General features: G+C 37.1%; 1 protein-coding gene across 1 annotated transcript in view; it reads left to right on the forward strand.

The window, feature by feature from the left end:
* LOC148954475 (nucleosome-remodeling factor subunit NURF301-like) overlaps nt 1-21,292 on the forward strand; it is an 84,201-nt gene that overhangs the window by 2,987 nt on the left and 59,922 nt on the right. Inside the window, exons 2-3 of the mRNA XM_089086281.1 lie at nt 4,241-5,423; nt 12,365-12,550. Coding sequence (XP_088942407.1) covers nt 4,314-5,423; nt 12,365-12,550 — 1,296 coding nt within the window. The 5' untranslated portion in view covers nt 4,241-4,313. The remainder of the gene's footprint in view (nt 1-4,240; nt 5,424-12,364; nt 12,551-21,292) is intronic.

A 21,292-nucleotide genomic window follows, 5' to 3' on the forward strand; every position in this document is an offset into this window, starting at 1 on the left:
TTTGCATTATTTGGTAGGCCCCTCCATCCCTATATATACCAATTCAGGGTATATACTTGCACATTAGGGGGGGGGGGTACATTTTATTTCTGATGTAAATGAGAGGTAAGTTTAAACTTTACCCCTCCCCACCCCCCTAATGTGCAAGTATATACCCTGAATTGGTATATATAAGAGTGGAGGGTAAAATTCATTTCTAACAAAAATGATCATTATATTTGGAAAGAGCATAAAAAAGGCATTGACTGTTATGTTTACTTTATTTGTAAGTCAATAATATGAACTGTGAAAAATTTACCAAATGGGTACTAGAGATGCTGCATAGGTGAACAATTAATTAAACTAATCAAAACTAAAGAGAGTTAGCCTAAATATGAAATAAATGCTGAATAAAATGAAATAAAAGAGTGTCCTCATGTCACACAACCTCTCATGTAGGCAAATTTCAGGACCCTCTAGAGAGAGAAAGAGTATAGATAGGTACTTCAAGATACCTTCCCATGACATACTTTAGCCCGTAGACCCATCCCTGAAAGTTTCATTATCATAACCTAACACCTTTCCAAGATAGCCAAAAGTAGCTACAGTAGAATTACCAGTGTTGGGATGCTGTTATTCCAGCTTTGGGCACTGAAAGGAGGAAACTTCCACCTTCATTTTAAATCCCACAGAACACTAGCTTAGGTACCTGAGAACTGGTACGAGTTCAGTGAGACCCTAGAGTTGTAAATATTATAATTAACTAGGCTGAGACTAATTTTTATACAAGACATGGTTGCACACACATTGTATCCAGGTTGTCAAAATGGTTTATCTGTAAGTCAGGTATTGCCAAGGATAGCCTATTAAGTGGAAACTTATTGTCTATGTAAAAGACTATATACAGATATCTATAACATCCCCAGAACAGAAATAAGTTTTTAAGATGTGATGTTAAAAGTTATACTGCCCTTTTTAAGAGTTGACAGTGATTGGAGGGCCACCAGTCCTCCTCTTGTGCTCTCTTTTTCTATCCAGCCCCATAAATATCCAATTATTACTATTGTTTATTGAAAACCCATCTTTGTACAAAAAGAAAATGACTGAGCCCTACAAAGGGAAAAAATAAAAGCAAAATGTCACTTTACAACTATGACAGGCAGGGGCGTCCCAAGGGGGGACGGGGAGGGCCCCCCAACTTTTTTGATATTTGGTAAAATTTTCACTGGAGGCAAAAATTTTGGCAGAAATTTAGCAAAATCGGCCGAAATTTAGCAAAATTCTTGATTTCTGCAGAAAATTCGGCATAAATCAGGTACCGATTCCGTTCAATTTACGAAGACCCCCCCCCCACTAAAATGAGCCTCAGGACGCATCTGATGACAGGGTAACTATAGTTGAAGAAGTTGGCGCCAAGAATGTTTTGAAATCTTGTGGTTGTGTTTCTCCATAAGTTTAGCAGCAGCTATAGTAGGATCTGCAATGTGAAAACTGCTGATGAGCTTTGGATTCTGTGTCCAAGTTGGATATCTCAGTTGGTATTTTGCAAAACAGAAAAAAGTGGAATGGATTTTCAATTTCCCAACATTTGTAAGAATCTTCCAGAAGTGTGCAATGTAGAGGATGTGGGGGGAGGGAGCAGCAGTGTCGTACAGCATTGCGAGACAACAGCGATTGAAACAAAGTTAGCTTAGCAGAGACTATGGCAGCATAGGAAGCTGATATGCAGTGTTTGATGACTTCTGTTAGGAGATGACGAGTACAAGAAATCACAAATTGGATTTCTGGTTGCTGTTCTCTTAGCCCTTCGCTGTTGGCTCACTTAATACCATTAACGGTTCCTCAGATATTGCACATATGCCATTTTGACAACCTAAATGCACATAGTGTCTTGTGATTTAGTTCAACATTCTCTGAAAGCTCATTTTCAAAAGTCATGACCCCCACAAGCCCTAGGATAAGGGCCATAAATTATACAAGTATCTCAGTAATTACACAGATAATCTATGATGGAACAGGGGGGAATATTAGAACCGTGGTTGCCAATTGGCTCAAAACTTTTCGAGATCATTCTTTGGGCCAAGAAAATTAAGCATTTGGTGGGAGAATGGGGATTTCTTAAAGCTGGTTAAAAATGTTGTGCTCCCGATTAATGGCATTTTGAGTGAGCTCTTAGAGATTGTTTGCTAGGACACTATTACCAGAGTCTCCCAAAAATACACTCCAGAAACAACATGCGCCCCTTGAGGAAATCAAAAGATATGCATCTGATTTTTTCAAATTATTTAGAATATTTTGGAAATGGCTTAAAAGGAACAAGTTGAGACTCAGAGAAAGTAGTGAAAGTCTGGTGGATTTATTATTTTGGCTGGGTGGAGGGTAAATTGAAAGACACTTTATGTATTCTGGACTTCAAAATTGCGTTTCTTCAATGTCTGGGGAAGGGCTTGGAGTATAGAGTTTTAACTTTCAGGCACTGTTGGAGAAACAAGGGGTAGGAAGGAAAAGGGCAATTCAACTTAGTCCTGGGCTATGGAGGAAGCCCTGCTCCTGTTAGGGGCAATTTCTGTTTGTTTTAAATCCGACTTGGCTATGCAATGTAATTCATGGTTTTTTTGGGTCTCATTTATTCATTCATAGCAAGTTTTGTTTACTTTAAGTTTCAATCATTATCTGAGTTTGTTTCTGCTTGTCTTTGCAATAATTTAGCTCTTTTCTTTTGTTTGAAAATCATCTTGTGGAATTAAAAAAAAAAAACAAAATCTGTAGAAACGCCGGCTTGAAGGATCTTGACCCTGTAGATGCTGCAAATTTTCTTCTGCCAAATTCAGACTCAGCCCAGCAAATGCTTGATGAAGTGACGCATATCTCAGCCTAAATACAAAAACCAAGAAAAAACATGCGTTTTATATGTGGACATGACAAGAGTCTATCAACTTACCCTCTATGGTCATCCTCCAATAAAAGTTGACAGTTTTGTATGTCAGTGATCTTGATGAAGAAGTCAACAGAAGGGTATCTATTACTTAAGTAGCCCTTGCTTGGCTCCACAAACATGTCTGGACTCATCAAGAGATTGACTTGTGCAAAAAAGTTAATTGTCTATAAGTTGACAGTGGGGGCGGTTCTACTTAATAGTGGTGAACCTAAGGTCTATCAAAACTGCTCAGAGGCATGTTCTGAAGGTTTTGACCACTGTTATTTTATTTAATCTCACATGTCTGGCTATCAGATTGGACTTTGAACAGCAATGTCTGATTACATTGTAACGAAATTGACAGAATCTCAAGCATTACCAAGGTCCAATGGCTCGGACACATCTTACACCACTCTGATGTACTTAATTGTGATTGCTGAGTAGTTACCAGCATGGCACAAAAGACAGGGAGGATAGCAAAAGAAGCGATGGATACTAGTTAAGCAAGATATGGAGCCAGATTAAGGTTTCTGCAAATTCCAACACAGCTAAGCAGCTAAGAACAAATACTGGCTGATATTGACAGAATCTCGTGGATCAACAAGCTTCATTGGCTACAACACACCTTATATTTCTTTGAAGCTTAATTCCGGCTGCTGAGTCCTTACTAACATGATACAGAAGACAAGTAAGATATCTAAAGAAGTGATGGATACTAGTTAAGCCAGATGTGGAGCCAGCTTGAGGTTTCTGCAAATCTAGAAACAGCTATTACTGGCTGAAGTTTGCCAAAAAGTTGGCATAAGACTGGCAGTCTTGGGAAACTCTTCAGAAGTTTTGTTCAGGTGCAAGATGACGCAGAAGCACCCGGTACTGCTACAAGTACAAGCCAATAAGTAAAGGAAAACACAAGTTGAAAATCGTTTACCTTATTCACATTATTTATTGTATTAAATTTAATTTTTGTTAATCTTCATATGTTGTCTCTGAGTTGTTTTTGTTTTATATTTTTTTCTAGAAAAGCTTTATCTTAGAGTTGTCTATTTTGTAAGATAACGAAATTGTATGTTTTAAAGAGTCACTTGTTTGAGTGTGGCCCTTCAGGGCTTATAGTTGCAATTTTTTGTAATAAATATCTTGTCATTCATGAGAAGAAACTTTCACAGAAGCTTGTACACAGTATGGGGGTTTTACTCTCCCCTTATGTCTTTGTGTCCTTGAAGTGGGACACATTAGCTGTCCATGTAAATTCATCCTACTCTTTGGGCTTCTATCAATTTATATTTTGACAAATTAACTTCCATATTTTTATGAAGAAATTAATTTTGATCATTTGTTTTCTAGGCTGCTTTTTAGAAAGGACAAAGTTCATCGGGATTAACCTGGTCTATAATATTATATAGATAAAGGATATGAGATGTCTTCTAGAAAGACATTATCTCAGAATGGACAGACACCAAGAAGTAAAAAAAAAGGAAGTGTTGCTAAAGCTTTAGGTGTAGCAATACCTATAGAAAAGCCAAAATGGTTTAAAGAAAGAGAAGGAACACCAGCCTCTACAAAGAAAGTGAGGACAAAGAAAGGAAAAATAAAAATAAACTCAACCAGAGATAGTGTTTCTGTTTTAAAAACAGCAAGGACAGTTACTAAACGGAAATCCAAAAAAGATCCAGAATATGATGAAGAAACTGACTATCATTATGGGTCTGATTTTGATGGTGAAAATGAGGAATACAAAAGCTCAGAAGACTATGAAAGTAGTGAATCAGATGACGAGTTTGAAGAACCTGACATTGTCTCTGATAGTTTAAGTAGTGAATTGTTTGATGGTTGGCAAAAACCTCCCACTCCTCTCCCATATTGGCTTAGAGATGAGGATATCTATCCTCTTATCATTCCAGAAACATCATATGACTTACTATTGGATCCTGGAATTTCTCTTAAAGCAGCTGGGATATATGAAGTGCTACGACGGTTTTCATCCATTGTTAGACTATCCCCATTTCGTTTTGAAGATTTTCTTTCTGCAATTCAAGCTGAAGAGTTCAGCAATTTAATTGTAGAAATTCACATGATGCTCTTGAAAGCACTGCTTCGTGAAGAGGAGCTTCAACAAACTATTTTTGGTCCTATTGATTTGAAAGATAGTATAAATTCTATGCTATATTTCATGGATGCTATGACATGGCCTGAAGTTTTGCACCTTTATTTACAGAGTGATAAAATGTTTCAGGTACCTCTTGATATTGTTGAAAAGTGCAATTATCCATTTACCAGTGTTGAAAACCGACTTGAAGTTATTGGTTTTTTGGTTAATCAATTTTTGCTGACAACACCGGTGAGAGAACACTTGGCTTCTGATGGGAATGTGATATATGAAGATCATTGTCGAGTGTGTCACCGACTTGGAGATTTATTATGTTGTGAAACATGCCCAGCTGTCTATCATCTTGCATGTATTAGTCCAAGGATTGAGGGGCTCCCTCCAGATGATTGGAAATGTCAAGTCTGCTTAAATCATAATAAGGTAAGAATCAAATCAACTTTTTAAACTTTTAAATTTGGCGATTGATAACTTGTAATAACAAATTTTTGCGCATGGATTAGGAATATTGGCTTAAAAATAATCCCAGAGGGAGTTGAATACACAAAAAGCTGAAGAAAGTGGTATGTATATGAAAATTGCATGATATTATGGGAGAGATCATGAGAGTTATAGAGCCTACTAAGGGATCCTCTAGCCTTCTTCCTGTTCTGTTGCTTTTTCATAAGTCTTTTGCAATCTTTTAACATTTTTGAAGCATGAACAATTAAAGAAAACATTTATTTGGTTATATTACAGATGAGTTTAGCTTAAATCAAAGGGTATGTTGACAAATAAACTGGCAATAAAACAATAATGCAATCCAGGTGAGTTGTGGCTGCTCAATGAAAATGTGACAATGTTATGAGCATAAGTCCTTGCTTATTCTTTACTCTAATAACTCAGCTTAGTTTTTGAAAATCATCATTATCTGGAGTTGGAGACTGCACCATGTGCCCCTCCCCAATATTCATGGCTTTGTGCAATCTTAAATGGTATCATTTTATATGCCTTATATGATTGACAATGCCCTCTATGACTGCATACAGTCGTGAATATTGTGGAATGGCATATGCTGTAGTTTCTAACCCCAGATAATCATAATTTTCATGAATCATTTGCTATGACAACAAAAAGAAAGAAGAAATCGCCTGGAAAAAAATTAACATTATATGCTATTCAAGATTATGATGAAAGGTTCTCATATTTACTGGTGAAATTTCATATTTGTGTTCTTGCATTCAAGAACACAATATTTGACCATGTTTAATTGTTGGAATTTTTGCATGAACTAATAGCTTGATATATTTTCCCTATGATCTAAATTGCCAGTAAAGAGATTTTGGACCTATTTGATTGCAGACACGTCAACATTGGCCAGAAATCAACAAGTTTAAATGGGTAAAATGCCATTCAAGGCCAAGCAGTATATTACAGCACTTTCATCTCTGTGACCCAGTCTTTAAAAGCCTGTTTTTTGTCTTTTACTACTATGGACCATAGTTTGCTCTTTAATAGGTTGCAGCAATCATTATGGACTGTTTTTATAGTTTGCAGTCATTGGCTCTGGGTCTGCATGGATTATATTTCCCTTTGGGCAGGGTCTTTTCTAATTAAAATGACTGTCTTGAAATTTTTACATATTGGGACTTCAAAGGGTTTCAGGTTTCCGACTGACCAGATTAGCCTCTTAGAAAGAGCTATAGAATTTTGTATTGGCGATATAGTTGCACTTTGCTCAAGTTTATAACCATTCTGCCTGACGCTGCAAAGAAAATGGGAGTAAATTTCCATTTTTCGTAAATCAGCTTGATCCTACTACAAAAAGCAGGTCGAAGAAATGTTTACTAATAAAGCAAAAAATTGGGTTCGAGAGGGCTTGAACAAATAGAGAGAGAGAGAAAAGAAAAGCTCGAGAACAAACTGAGAATGTAAAAGAGAATATGCTCAAGCCAAAACTGAAAAAGAAAAAAAAGGGGATCTTTCCAGTGAAGACTAACATCTCACTGAGTTCTAAAACAGACCAGATGGACATCTACCATACCGTTGGCAGTGACAATGAAGAAAAAAAGGAATAAAAGCTAAAAATGCAGCTAAATGAGTACTATGCTGTAGCATTCGATAGCAAACGTGATCAACAAGGCTCGTATATCGGAAGAGTGCTTGATTTTCCTGACAAAATATTGTTTGCATAAAATATATTCGCTGTCTGAGTCTAGCCAACTATTCATATGACTGGCCCCAAAAAGATGAAATTGACAAAGTTGAAGAATACATTGTTGCTGGACCATTGGAGCTTTCTGGAGCTGGTCCCCTCGCTCTAACATCATTCCAAATTTGGCACGTCAGCAGCCTGTAAAAGAAGCACCCTAGGCCCTGCAAGTGAACGAAACATCGCTTTCTCGACTCCCTCTAATACTGATTGAAACTACTTTTTTTTAAAATAAAAATTACTTTTTTTCAACTTATAAAAAAACTTATTTTCCCTAATATCAATTGAAATTACAATTTTTTCCTATTATTTGAAGTATGGTGTTATCTTTTTCACATCTACAGTAAAAAAAAAAAAAATGCCATTCTCAGACACTTTTTCTATGTACAGGGGTAAGACCAAAACTGTTGGAATTATCCCATGGTAAGAAGAAAACCTGTGTTCTGCTGTGGTACATGAAAACTATTGACGAGAGTTTTTGTTTTGCATGGTATTTCTGTACATAGCTCTATCATGTCTTTGGGTGACATAATTTTTTTTTTATCTCTGCAAGCATAGGATTTACCTTGGGGTGTCAGATTTACTCCAGACTAGGGGGTAAGTTTGACCTCCCTGGGATGGGTTACCTTGGTGCAGTGGCTCACAGAAACAACGAAAATTGCGAAATTTCTGGATTGTGAAAGATATTACTAGTATGATCAAGAGCAATGTCAAATAGTTTTTTATTTTACCAGTAGCTTAAAAACAATTTGGGACAAAATTAAGCTGAAAAAGAACTCGATAAGGGGTCGAACTAACCCAAGTTCCCCCTATTGATTCTTCCCTGGTGAAATTGGTTGCTTCCTTCCTGTCAAATAGATGACGGGTAGTCAAATACCCGAATCATTATTTTAATAATCTCCCTGTCCTGAATGGAATACCCCAAGGTGCTCTCCTAGGTCCCCTCCTCTTTTCAGTTATGAGTAACAACCTCGTTAAGGAATTTCCTGGCAGACCAAAATTTGTCAATGACGTAATGGTTGTTGAAAACTTGCTTCAGAAACTTAATAAGCAACACTATGAGCATCCTCAATGAAATTGGAGATGATGCCTCGGACTTAGACATGATTTCTGAAAACAAGTTTTTTTTTAACTGAAAGTAAGGAGCGACATTAAAGCTTAAAACGAACAGAAATTATTCCGTATATGAAAGGGGCTGTCCCCTTTTCAAAGCTCTCTTTACGCTAAAGTTTTTTTTATTGTTTTAACAAGTAGAGTTGTGAGAAAAAGTCAAACTTGAGTGTAAAGAACGGGGAATTGAGGAGGGGACAGCCCCTTTCATATACGGAATAATTTCTGTTCGTTTTAAGTTTTAATGCCACTCCTTACATTCAGTTAAAAAACTAGTTTTTTTTACTTAATTTCGGAACGCTTTTGAATTAATGCAGGTTTTGAATTTGGTTCACCGTAGCCTACATGAATAATTAAAACGAAATTTGCATATTAGTTTTAATTTTTTTTTTTTACTAATAATAACCTTATAACAACCTAAGTTTGATTTTTGTTCCATTTATTTAGGAATGACTCCTGACTCACAAAGGCTGTTTAATTAGAATAATTACCTCTTTTAAAAGTTAAAGAAAAACTTTAGTGTAAGAGCGAGGTATTGAGGAGAGGCGACCCCTTTTATATGCGTAGTATTTTCTGTTCATTTGAAGTTTATTGTTGCTCCTTACTTTCAGTTGAAAAAACTTGTTTTTTATTTAATTTCTGATTTTTTTTAAAATAATGCTGGGAAATCCATGGAAATTATCTTCCTCCATGGAACGATCCTCCCACGTAATCCCCTTCCTCCAAAAACCCCCCACCTCACCAGAAAATTCCTCCGTGAAAACGTCTGTATACTTCTCAATAACCAATAATATATGTAAACAATGGGTAAAGTTCATAATTTGCAGCCCTTCCCTCGGGGACTGTGGGGGATTAAATCGTCCTCAAAGACATAGTTATTAAATTTTTCGACTATGCAGAACAAAATGGTTATCTCAAATTTTTGATCCGGTGACTTTGAGAAATAATGAACGTGGGGGAGGGGGCTAGTTGCCCTCCAGTTTTTGTTCACTTAAAATGGGCAATAGAACTTTTAGTTTCCATTCGAATGAACCCTCTCGCGACATTCTAGGACCACTGAGTCGATAGGATCACCCCTGGGGGGAAAAAACAAAAACAAATAAACACTCATCCGTGGTCTTTCTTCTGGTAAAAAATCAAAATTCCAAATTTTTGCATATAGGAGCTTGAAACCTCTACTATAGGGTAATCTGATACGCTGAATCTGATGGTGTGATTTCAATCTATGACCTATAGGGGTTGTTATCCCTTTTTTTGAAAATTAGGCAAATTTTTTCAGGCTCGTAACTTTTGGGGGTAAAATTAAACTTGATGAAACTTATGTGTTTAAAATCAGCATAAACATACAATTCTTTTGATGTATCTATTGGTATCAAAATTCAGTTTTTTAGAGTTTTGGCTACTATTGAGCTGAGTCGATCCTTACTTACAGTTCATTACCACAAACTGTTTGACAACAAACCCCTCTATCTCCATGATAATGCCGATATGTTTCCGTATATCCTCGCCCTGTTTTCTTAATCCTATCCCTCCTGAAATTTCTTTGTCCTCCTTTAAATTACTTGGCGTCACAATTTCTTCTAATTGAAAGTGGTATATCCATGTTGGAGATATTATCCATAGAGCTAATGTGTCTATCTCCCTCCTTAAGCTTCTAAATAAATTTTCCGCCCCCTTCCCATTCCTTAAGGATTTATACTTCATTTGCCCGCCTGCATCTCGAATATTCTTATCCAGTTTGGCACCCTGGTATCTCCTGCGAAGAATCACAAAAAAATTGAATCCATCCAAATAAGAGCCTTGTGAACAATCAAGGAGGCACACTTGTGCCTCTATAAAGAGGCGACCCACCACAATGTTAAGCGATTTCAGGTCCTAGAGGTCGCAGAGAGACGGCGGTAATCGCATTTTGTAGCCCAAGCTCAAACAAAGAAACTTGCAAAATTTCATCCTCCTCCGACTTTATCTTCATGGGGTAAACTGGGCCGGAAGTTTCGACCCTCCCACCACAGCCCCCCTTTAACTTTGTCCGATTGGGCTGAAATTTAGATGTTAAGCTTTCCTAGGGCCCTGGAGCTTATACTCGAAATTTCAGCTCAATCATATCACTCATTCCCTTTTTTAAAAAAACCAAATATAGCCACTTAAAATTCATCATCATTTCTTTTTTTTTTTTAGCCACGCCTACAGGCCACAGTTGGCAACTGATCCGGGTGAATGAGGACTCATTCGAAGCAGAATTCGATCTGTTTGGGCCTTTTGATATTTTCAGACCGAAAAAATTATCCCCTGAATTTACATTTACGAAAAACCTCGTTTTCCTATAATAGCCCATGTTAAATTTTCCCACCACAACCCCCCCCTTTAATGTTGTCTGATCGGGCTGAAATTTAGAGGATAAGCTTTCCTGGGGCCTGGGAGCTTATCCTCAAAATTTCAGCTCAATCTGATCACTCCTTTCCTGTTTTCCAAAAACCAAATATCAAGTTTTGTGGGAATTTGCTTGCGTCGAAAATAGATTCCATTTACTAAAAAACAATTACAATTGTGTCTCTTTAGTCCAGCGGTTGATACTCCAAACTGTCAGGCGGAAAACCCGGGTTCGATTCACCGTCAGAGCAAATTTTTTTTATACTGAATTTAAACTTTAAAAAAGAAACTCAGTTTCTTTTTTAAATTATTTGAAAAAAATACGTTTTCTAAAGTGTTAAAGAGGCTGAGTTACAAGGTCGACCCTTAAAACGTAAAGGGATTAGGAGGCACAGTTGGGGGGGGCTGTTAAAGAGGCTGAGTCACAAGTTCGAACCTTAAAATGTACAGGGATTAGGAGGCACCCTGTACGAAGTGATTTGAGTATTCAGGTATTAAAAGCCTTAACACAAGAATGTTCAAGAGCGGGAGGTTTGGGGGGCAGCAGCCCCCCAGCTTTAACTCCTGACACGATCAGCTAACAGTTAGTCAAGCAATAATAAGTAATAAACTGTACAAAAACGTGCAGAAATTATTTGAAAAAAACTACGTTTTCTAAAGAGTTAAAGAGGCTGAGTTACAAGGTCAAACCTTAAAACGTACAGGGATTAGGAGGCACAGTTGGGGGGCTGCCCCCTTTCATATACGGAATAATTTTTGTTCGTTTTAAGTTTTAATGTCGCTCCTTACTTTCAGTTTAAAGAACTTTTTTTATTTATTTAAAGGCTGCGAAAGGGGGGTTGGGGGGCGGCAGCCCCCCAACTGTGCCTCCTAATCCCTGTACGTTTTAAGGTTTGACCTTGTAACTCAGCCTCTTTAACTCTTTAGAAAACGTAGTTTTTTTCAAATAATTTTCAAAGGAGGCAAGGTGCCATACTCTTTGCTTCTAAGAAAAGCTAGGTTGGAAACCCTTGAATGCAGGAGACGTTGTGTTCAATCGTCACTCCCCATCCAATTTTCCCCAAGCGTCACTTGCCATCCAGATTACGGCCGCCTCGAACTGTTTCTAAACCCATTCCTATCTTGTCCCCCATCCGCTGCTTTACCTCCAGATATGAAAAAACCTTTGTCCCCTTCATTACAGAAAAAATGAATAAAATAGCCCACTAGTTTCTCTCTGATTTTCCTTGTCTTGTTTTCGTTTTACGGTTTTGGCCAGTTTTCCAGTTTTGGTGTTTTTTAATGACATTTTTACTCCAAAGTCCGAATTTTGTGCCTTGGATATTGTGATGGTGATTTTTTGAAATAAGTATCTTATCTTATACTTAATAGCTCAACAATATTGCCTCAACTATAAAAACAACAAAATAATAATGTCTATGCATAAAATACAGGCTATAATAAAAATGTATTATTAACTTCATAATAAAATCTAGTAATATAATGCAATACAACAATAGAAAACCTCTGCGGTAAGAACATTATTTTAAGCAAAATACTACTTTCTTGATATCTCAACATTTTTAGAGAAAGATAATTTTTTAATTTGAAATCAACAATAAATTCTACATGGGTAGGCTAAATGAAGATATCATGTTGTATTATGTGTTTTTTTTGGTTTTATACCCTGTTCTCTCTATATTATTTTCCATAGGTGAAAGGTGTTCTTGATTGCGTTAGTGATGAAGAAAAAGCTGGCCTGTTGATTCGCCATGATAATTTAGGTCTAGATAGACACGGAAGAAAATATTGGTTTGTCTGTCGAAGAATTTTCATTGAAGATACAGATGGCAATGTTACATATTATTCAACAAGGGCACAGCTGGCAGAACTTTTAGAGGCAAGTTTTTTCCTTTGTCATCAACAAGTTTCTTACTTGACCATTTATTTTTAAACTTTGAGCCTGAGATCAGGGCATTGCTAGCCAAAATTTTTAGGGAGGGGGTGTGGAATTATACTAACTGGCTGTTCATTTTTACCGACCTTTTTTTTTCTTCCAATAATTAGCATAATGTTTGTTTCAAATACAAAGCTTGAGACCACAGTTGAGCTGAAAAATCGTAGAACCTGAAGAATAACAGCTGCTTGGTTTAGTTTCCTGTAAGAAGCATGCATACAACTAGTTGGTGATCTAGCGGAGAAAGGAGTAATGCAAGAGGAGAAAAGTGATAATATGATTTAGGCTATATACGAACAGAAGTCAGAAGTTAGAAATTTATAATTTCATTTAAAATATACAGATTAAACATAGAATGAAGAAAATACAACTACAAAACTTCAGTTAAAAAGTCAAATATCTTAGTTCAGCAGTCTCAAAGCACATCATGACGAGGTGATTGAAACAGTCATCATCCATTGTTGTACGTAAACGTGTCATGTCTGTTCCATTTTGCTGACACTTCTTTTTACCATGGCCAACGTTTGTGATGCTATCACAATGCACTGGTAAACTGACCAGACATTCGGGAGCATTGATTTAACTGCATAAATTTTGCAAAATAGGGTCTCAAAGATGGTGCAATCAATGACTTCATAGCTCTCGATTTCAGTACTGGCAAATGGCTCTAACATGAGTTCTGCAGGATCTAGGTTTTTCTTCGGGAACATCTTCGTGACAGGAGCATCTGACACAAAAGCTTTCACACCTGATGCCCAGTAGACTGGAGTATGTTGGTTCCAGAAAAGAGGTGTTATGGTGAATTGTATTGGCCCAGCCGTTCACTAGAGCTGCTGAGGACGCCGCTGAGTTTCTTAGCATAGAACAAATTGCAGTCATCCAGCGGGTCGGCTCCAGGATTAGAAACTGTCTCTGAATAACGATCAGATGGATGCTTAGGATGTTGTTTGAGTTGTAACTTATCTTTGGTTAGTGAACAAAATTTTTTTCCACTGCTGCTTTTGATGCCTCGATTTCTCTCTATCTGATCAGTCTTGGACGAGAGCATATAAGATGTCGGGTGTCACTCTTAGTTTTGTGTTTGCAATCACCAGATCAAGCTGCTCAGTCTGAAGCTTATCTGCATGAACCTTCATCTTAAACAAGTCTTGGCACATGAACATAAGCATCCGAATAAAATCAAAGCAGGACTTTTTCCTGCATATGGCGATGTTGAAGTTGGACTTCTTCTTTTATTATCTTGTCCTCGTCTCGTTCTGTTGTATTGGCTCTTTGAGAACTTCAACAATAGTCTTAAAGCTGGTCCTTAGCGCAGTCAAACTCTCTCACTTGGACGTCCATCTTGTCATTGACAGATTCTTAAGTTTCAATGTCGATTCAGTACTGTGAACTGCTCAGTTGTAAGAAATAACGTGTTTCATTCTACCCGTAAAGAAGACATACAGTTTCTGTAAGATTTCGAACATTTTTCAGACTATGAAGGTTGATGCTGCAGTTGTGTTCCATGATGCAGTTGTGTCTCTATGAACCATGGATCGAATTTAGCATACTTGTCTTCCCAGTTTGGCTCATATGTGTTCCTGAACATCCTATTGAATACCAGACATATTGCTTGAATTATCATAGCTTTAAAACACAAGCGCCTCTCTGTTTGCGCTTTCCTTTTTTAAGACTCCTAGAATTATTTTGACAGTAATGGACTGCCAAATTGATTCTCTTGATTGCTTATGTGACAAACGGGTTTCAAACAACCTGCTCGACAGCATAAATCCATTTGGGCTAGTCGGTTTTGTGAAAAATGACAATGATCTGTTTACAATAGTCTTGGTCGAATATATTCATGTGCTCCAACACTTTGTTTTTATTCGATTCGTTTTAAATTCGACATATCTAATTCGTTTCATATATCTATTCCCTGCACTTGAGATTTATCATCCAACTCACGTAATTTGAAAAGTGTGAAACTGACATAAGGATCCCTTGGATGAGCTTCGCTCTCTTTACCACCCACAGCTCATAATCTACTAACTACCTAACCTGTTATAAAACTTGACTACGACTTTGCCGCCTTGCAAATAACTGGTAGTAGTTGCTACCGAATGAGGTTTTCGTCCATTTTTTCCAGTTAGTAAAACCGCTGGATTTGCTGACAAATGAGTATTTTCATGTTCTTCATTTAATCGAATGAAAACTTGTTGCACCAGCCGTTGGTAAAACTGCTGCAATTTACCGACCAAGATTAAGATTTTGGTAGATATCATATCATTTTTTTCATTTTCTTTATTTAACTTAATTTAAATTTCGTCCCCTGAGAGGGTTTTTGTCTTAACTATGTTTTTCAAATTTCTGATAAAAACGACTTTGAAAATTTCACCTTTGCTGGAACTTACACGGTACAACCGATTTTCTTCGCAAATACATCAAAAAAAAAAAGAGAGAAAAACAACAAGGAAGGTCTCCCCAATATGAGATGGAAAAGGTAAAGTTTTCATTGTCGAAACTTTAAATGAAATACAGATACGACAATCCGCCCTAAACGAAATGGGAGTAAACTTAGATACGATAAAATGGTGTGGGCTGCCTATTCTTTTCACCATGAAGATACAACAAACGAGTTCTGATGCAGCAATAGTATTTGAAAAAGTATAAAAATTACAAAAACGTCAGAAACGTTTATTTTTTGTTGAGTTTCTTTGCCGGCCGCCGTTTTGCTTCAGTTGAATCCTCCTCTGGACAGGGATCTCGCGTAGACGGAGAGGCTTCCAAACGTTCAGCATCCCCCTTGGCCTTGTAGTACTGTTCAATCTTGGTTTCAAAATACTCCTTGTCTTGGTTGGGGATGAACTTTAAGAGATACTTGACATCTTTGATTTTCGCCTCAGGTAGATCAATCTTTTTGCCACAAAGTTTGGGCAAAACAAGACGTTCAACAACACGGACTGCTCGACAGCATAAATCCATTTGGGCTAGTCGGTTTTGTGAAAAATGACAATGATCTGTTTACAATAGTCTTGGTCGAATATATTCATGTGCTCCAACACTTTGTTTTTATTCGATTCGTTTTAAATTCGACATATCTAATTCGTTTCATATATCTATTCCCTGCACTTGAGATTTATCATCCAACTCACGTAATTTGAAAAGTGTGAAACTGACATAAGGATCCCTTGGATGAGCTTCGCTCTCTTTACCACCCACAGCTCATAATCTACTAACTACCTAACCTGTTATAAAACTTGACTACGACTTTGCCGCCTTGCAAATAACTGGTAGTAGTTGCTACCGAATGAGGTTTTCGTCCATTTTTTCCAGTTAGTAAAACCGCTGGATTTGCTGACAAATGAGTATTTTCATGTTCTTCATTTAATCGAATGAAAACTTGTTGCACCAGCCGTTGGTAAAACTGCTGCAATTTACCGACCAAGATTAAGATTTTGGTAGATATCATATCATTATTTTCATGTTCTTTATTTAACTGAATTTAAATTTCGTCCCCTGAGAGCGGTTTTGTCGTAACTAAGGTTTTAAATATTCTGAGAAAAACGACTTTGAAAATTTCACCTTTGCTGGAACTTACACGGTACAACCGATTTTCTTCGCAAATACATCAAAAAAAAAAAAGAGAAAAACAACAAGGAAGGTCTCCCCAATATGAGATGGAAAAGGTAAAGTTTTCATTGTCGAAACTTTAAATGAAATACAGATACGACAATCCGCCCTAAACGAAATGGGAGTAAACTTAGATACGATAAAATGGTGTGGGCTGCCTATTCTTTTCACCATGAAGATACAACAAACGAGTTCTGATGCAGCAATAGTATTTGAAAAAGTATAAAAATTACAAAAACGTCAGAAACGTTTATTTTTTGTTGAGTTTCTTTGCCGGCCGCCGTTTTGCTTCAGTTGAATCCTCCTCTGGACAGGGATCTCGCGTAGACGGAGAGGCTTCCAAACGTTCAGCATCCCCCTTGGCCTTGTAGTACTGTTCAATCTTGGTTTCAAGATACTCCTTGTCTTGGTTGTGGATGAGCTTTAAGAGATACTTGACATCTTTGATTTTCGCCTCAGGTAGATCAATCTTTTTGCCACAAAGTTTGGGCAAAACAAGACGTTCAACAACACGGACAGCCGAAGTATTGGGACACTTTTTAACCGAAGTACATTCTTGTGATATATTAGCCATTTGCAAGTCTCCAGAGGAAGAAGTTTTGAACCAAACTTTCTTAGCGTTATCCTGATGGAACTCAAGTTGTTTTACCTTTGAATACTGTACCAACGAGTACTTGTACATCTTTGCTGGCTTTTGAAAGTCAAAAGAACTTTGACTGGGTCATTTGCAGGACATTAAAAGGATGTATCCTTCTTACTTTCAGTAACTTCCTCACCAGATCTAGTGGGGAAAACAAATCAAGATGCTTTAGCCCCCGCTCAATAGTGCTATGTACAGCATCAGCCTCCCGTATACTCAAATGACCTGGTTCACAATACTTCATCACCACTTGCTCTAAGCGCGGAAATTTTATTAGAACATCTTGGATGGCGAAGCTTATAATTGAGTCTCGGTCCTGGGACACGCAGGAGTCCGACCAAGTAATTAACTGGCAGATATCAGGGTAAGTATCAAGGACTTTTTCCAGTATGGCCACTAGTCCAGTAGCTATTTTGTTTGCTCCACGTCCAGCCTCAAATTCGGACCAAATGCAACAGTATACCTCATTGATTTTTTCTCCAGTCCTTCTCTGGAATGAAAGAATTGCTGTGAGGTTGAATGTAGTTATCTTCCTTTTATAGAAAAATGAAGAAACATTACCTCGGGGCAGTGGAAAAACATTCTCCAGATCAAAACAAAGTAGGGGAATAGATAGGTTTGACCTGTCCATGTCATGTTCAATCTTGGTCTCAATTTTACTTTTCACATGAGGCTCATACTTGTCTTTTACTTCCTGATCCATTTCAATTTGGTTTTCTTCACTTGCACGTTTTTCCTCGCATACATCACATCGATCTGTTTTCGGAATGTGAAATGACAAATTAAACTGCGTGTTGAAGATCTCATGATACTTGAACTCACTAACACCATTTCTTGCTAGTTCTCTGCAGTATTCCTGATACAGTTCATACAGTTTGCGAATGTTTAGATTTGCCTCCACGAATTTTCTGGTAGACTTGGCTCGAGTATAATGTGATTCAACGCACGGGAAATATTCAATATGCTTTTTCACTAGTTCAATGTGTTCGTTATTAGTTTTGTTTCGAGGTACCTGTACTGCCTTTGGATTTGGCACTCCTGTTGTAGCAACATTTGAATGTGCGTAGTAAACTCTTCTCTCTGAAATATCAAGATTAGCCAAATAAAATGTCTTGCAAATCCAGACTGTTTTCGTGTTAACGACAAAATAATATCGCAGTGTGCAACTCCTGCGCGTCTCCGCTTTCTTCTTGGTTTTAGTCTTGGTTGGAACGGTCTTAGTGGTTTTCAAGTAAAACATTTTCTTCATATCCTTACTTAGTCTCCAGAAATCATCAAAAATCTTTTGTCTCTCTTCAGAAGCAAATGCCTGACTGCGATTATAATGACAATCCTTATTGCAAACAACATCCTTCACTTTCTTCTCTTTCCCATGAGTTTTCGGGTTGTTAGGATTCATATATACAGTACCAGAGTTTACTGCTGCCTTGATCTTTATCTTAACCCAGTTCTTCCTATATGAAATTCTTTTTCTGGTCTTTTTACGTGAATTAGGAAGATCCACTGTATTGCTTTGATTATTTAGATCTGGTTTTGTTGTTTCTTGTACAGGTTCAGCATTATTGGGAATCTCGAGGTGCTCCTGATTTTCTGCTGCCACTGAACCTGTTATGGCACTTGAACTAGAACCACAGCCATTAACCTCTGAAAAGAGACCATAATCCACATTTTCTTGAAGAGCCTCAGCTACTTCCTGATCAGATTCTCGGAAATTTAGTTCTGAAAGGCTGCTTGCATCTAGTTCAGGTCGATAGAGAGGATCACTGCCTTTTTCTGAATCAGTCCCTTGGGAATAGAAAATAAAAATTTTCTAACATCAAAATTCAGATTGAAGAATCAAGAAATTTCCTCAATTCCAACATCGACAACAGCAACATTTTAAGAAATTTAAAAATAAATTTCTTGTGAATTATTGTCTCGATTCATCAGTAGTGTACCGAACCAATCGTGCTCAAAACCCTCCTCAGGGCCATACAGTGGTGTTTTCTTTGTGGATGGTCAAGTTTTCACCACAGTAGAGTGCAAACGGTCTGGTATCATAGTGGTATCCTTTTCTAGTTTAGCTTAAAGCTTATTCCAGTAGGCAATGGAAAGAAATCCCCCTAAGAAAAGTCCCCCCGGATCCCACCCCAAATACTAATGAAATTTATCCATTTTTGTCCCTTCCTGGCTGTTCAAGCTCTCTATCACAAAGCTCACATTAAAGCTAAAATTCTGATAATAGGAAAATGATCAGTGTTGGAGCTAATGTCACCATATATTATAATGGATTTCAAGAGGTCCTTTCTAGGAGCTCAAAAAAAAAGGAAAAAAACGTCCCCAATCAAAAGTATTTTCCCTCCCCCTGTCCAAGTTTGTCCTTCCCAAAACTTAGGCATTTACCTAAAAATTACTTCTAATACCCCCTTTGAAATAACAAAGATTGCTACAATAAGGGTTGCAATTTTCAAAATGTTAAAATCAATGTTTCTCTTAACATTCACCGTGATGGATCTTTGTTAATACCTGTCCAAGATCAGAAATCTGCAGATATAATGCTTAATCTAAAATCTCTTCTGAATACATCTAAATACATCTAATTAATTCTTCTAAATGGAACCCAAAACAATCCCCAACAAAAATAGTAGTATATAATGTTCCCCTAGAAATACCAATTCAGGAGTTAAAGAAGGGCTCTGAGATAGGGCTGGTAACGCAATCCCTGTAGAAGATGTCACTCAACTGGGTAAACTCAACTCTAATGGATTAAAAACAAGTAGATCTTTCTTATTTACACTGAAGGAAAAAATTAATATCCCAGAAAAGTTATTCCTATTTGGGCAAATACAAGCTCAAGCCTATCCAGTGTCAGAAGTGTCTGAAACTGGGACACACAACAAATAGATGCAATGAAACTCTCCTAGCCTGTAGTAATTGTAAAGGGTCCCATCCTAAAGAGTTGACAACTTGCAACAACACTCAGCCTACATGTATAAATTGTAAAGTCCCATATGAATCTACCAATAAATCAAAATGCCCTGCATATAAGAAAAGAGCACTAACACTCCAAATAGCAACAGAGAAGGCCATTCCATACCCTTTTGCAGCTATGGAAGCAAATACTTCCCAATCATACAAAATAAAACCCACATTGAAATCAAATAAAACTCCCAAGTCAAACACTCCCAATGCATCAAGTACTCCTTACAAAACACCATCCTTTAAGCCCCCTAGCTCACATCTCTATCAGAAAGAATCACCAAGCCAACAAGCCTCCTTGCCTAGTGAGATGTGGTCGGCCTGGCAACCCCCCCCCCCCCAACAAGAAACAAACCAGAAACACTACTAGGAATTAATCCCTTAACTGAAAAACTGGATCCACAACCAAACATGCAAACCCCAAATATATGCTTAATCATTCTAAACTGCAATGCAGTTCAGGCCATGAATATACAACAAGAACAGAAAGCAAAAATCATTGCTGGATTGGTAAAAATCTACATCCCTAATCATATGCTCATTCAAGCAAAAAAAGATCTTGCTTTACTATTAACAAAACTGAACATTGATAAACAGTCATATGAAAAATAAATCAACAACACAACACATGTCAATACTCCAGTGGAACATAAGATCACTTACACAAAACAAGTTAAATGAACTAATATCTTTTATGAATAATAATTCCATCAATATTGCTTGCCTCCAGGAAACTCATTTAACCCAAAATCAACAAATTAAGTCTCTGGGATACACTATCCTGAGAAAGGATAGATCATCAGAGAGAAAAGGAGGTGGAGTAGCTTTAATAGTTAAAAATAATATAAAATTCTGTGGCATCAACTTTCCAGATTTTGTAAATGATGTTGATGCAATTGGTATCAGTGTTTGGCTGAATAATACAGAAACTTACATATTAAGCTTTTATAACCCTAATGACCAAATAACAGGTGTCATGGATTATTTCAGCTATATAAGTAACCCTAACATGTTGAATAATCTTGTTATTTCTGGAGGTAGCCTTTCCCACAGTCCTTTTTGTGGTAATCAATCAGCAAATAAGTATGGTGAGTTTATCAAATGTTTGACTAAAAACAATAATGCACTAGTTGTTGCTACCAATCTAAACATGAATACATATTTCAACCCCAATAGAGTGGCAGTTTCTCTACAACTGACCTACAAATTGTGTCTTTAAATATTTTGAATAAAATTTATATAAATAAAATTGATAGTCTATGTACTGACCACTTTGCCATAGTTTGCTCCCTAAACGAACCTGCTGAAACCCTATAACATACCTCAAAATATATCAATACTAAATCAAATTGGCCTATATTCCAAAATAAGCTAAATGATGAAATTACCAGTTTCACCCAAAATTCATGCATTTCAAACGCAACAGCTGACACACATGCTGAAGTTTTGGCATTTTTTCTAATAAATACAGCTAATCA

Source organism: Artemia sp. Qi Xiang Cuo, chromosome 3 (assembly GCF_049724085.1).
Source record: "Artemia sp. Qi Xiang Cuo chromosome 3, ASM4972408v1, whole genome shotgun sequence".
NCBI lineage: Eukaryota > Metazoa > Arthropoda > Branchiopoda > Anostraca > Artemiidae > Artemia > Artemia sp. Qi Xiang Cuo.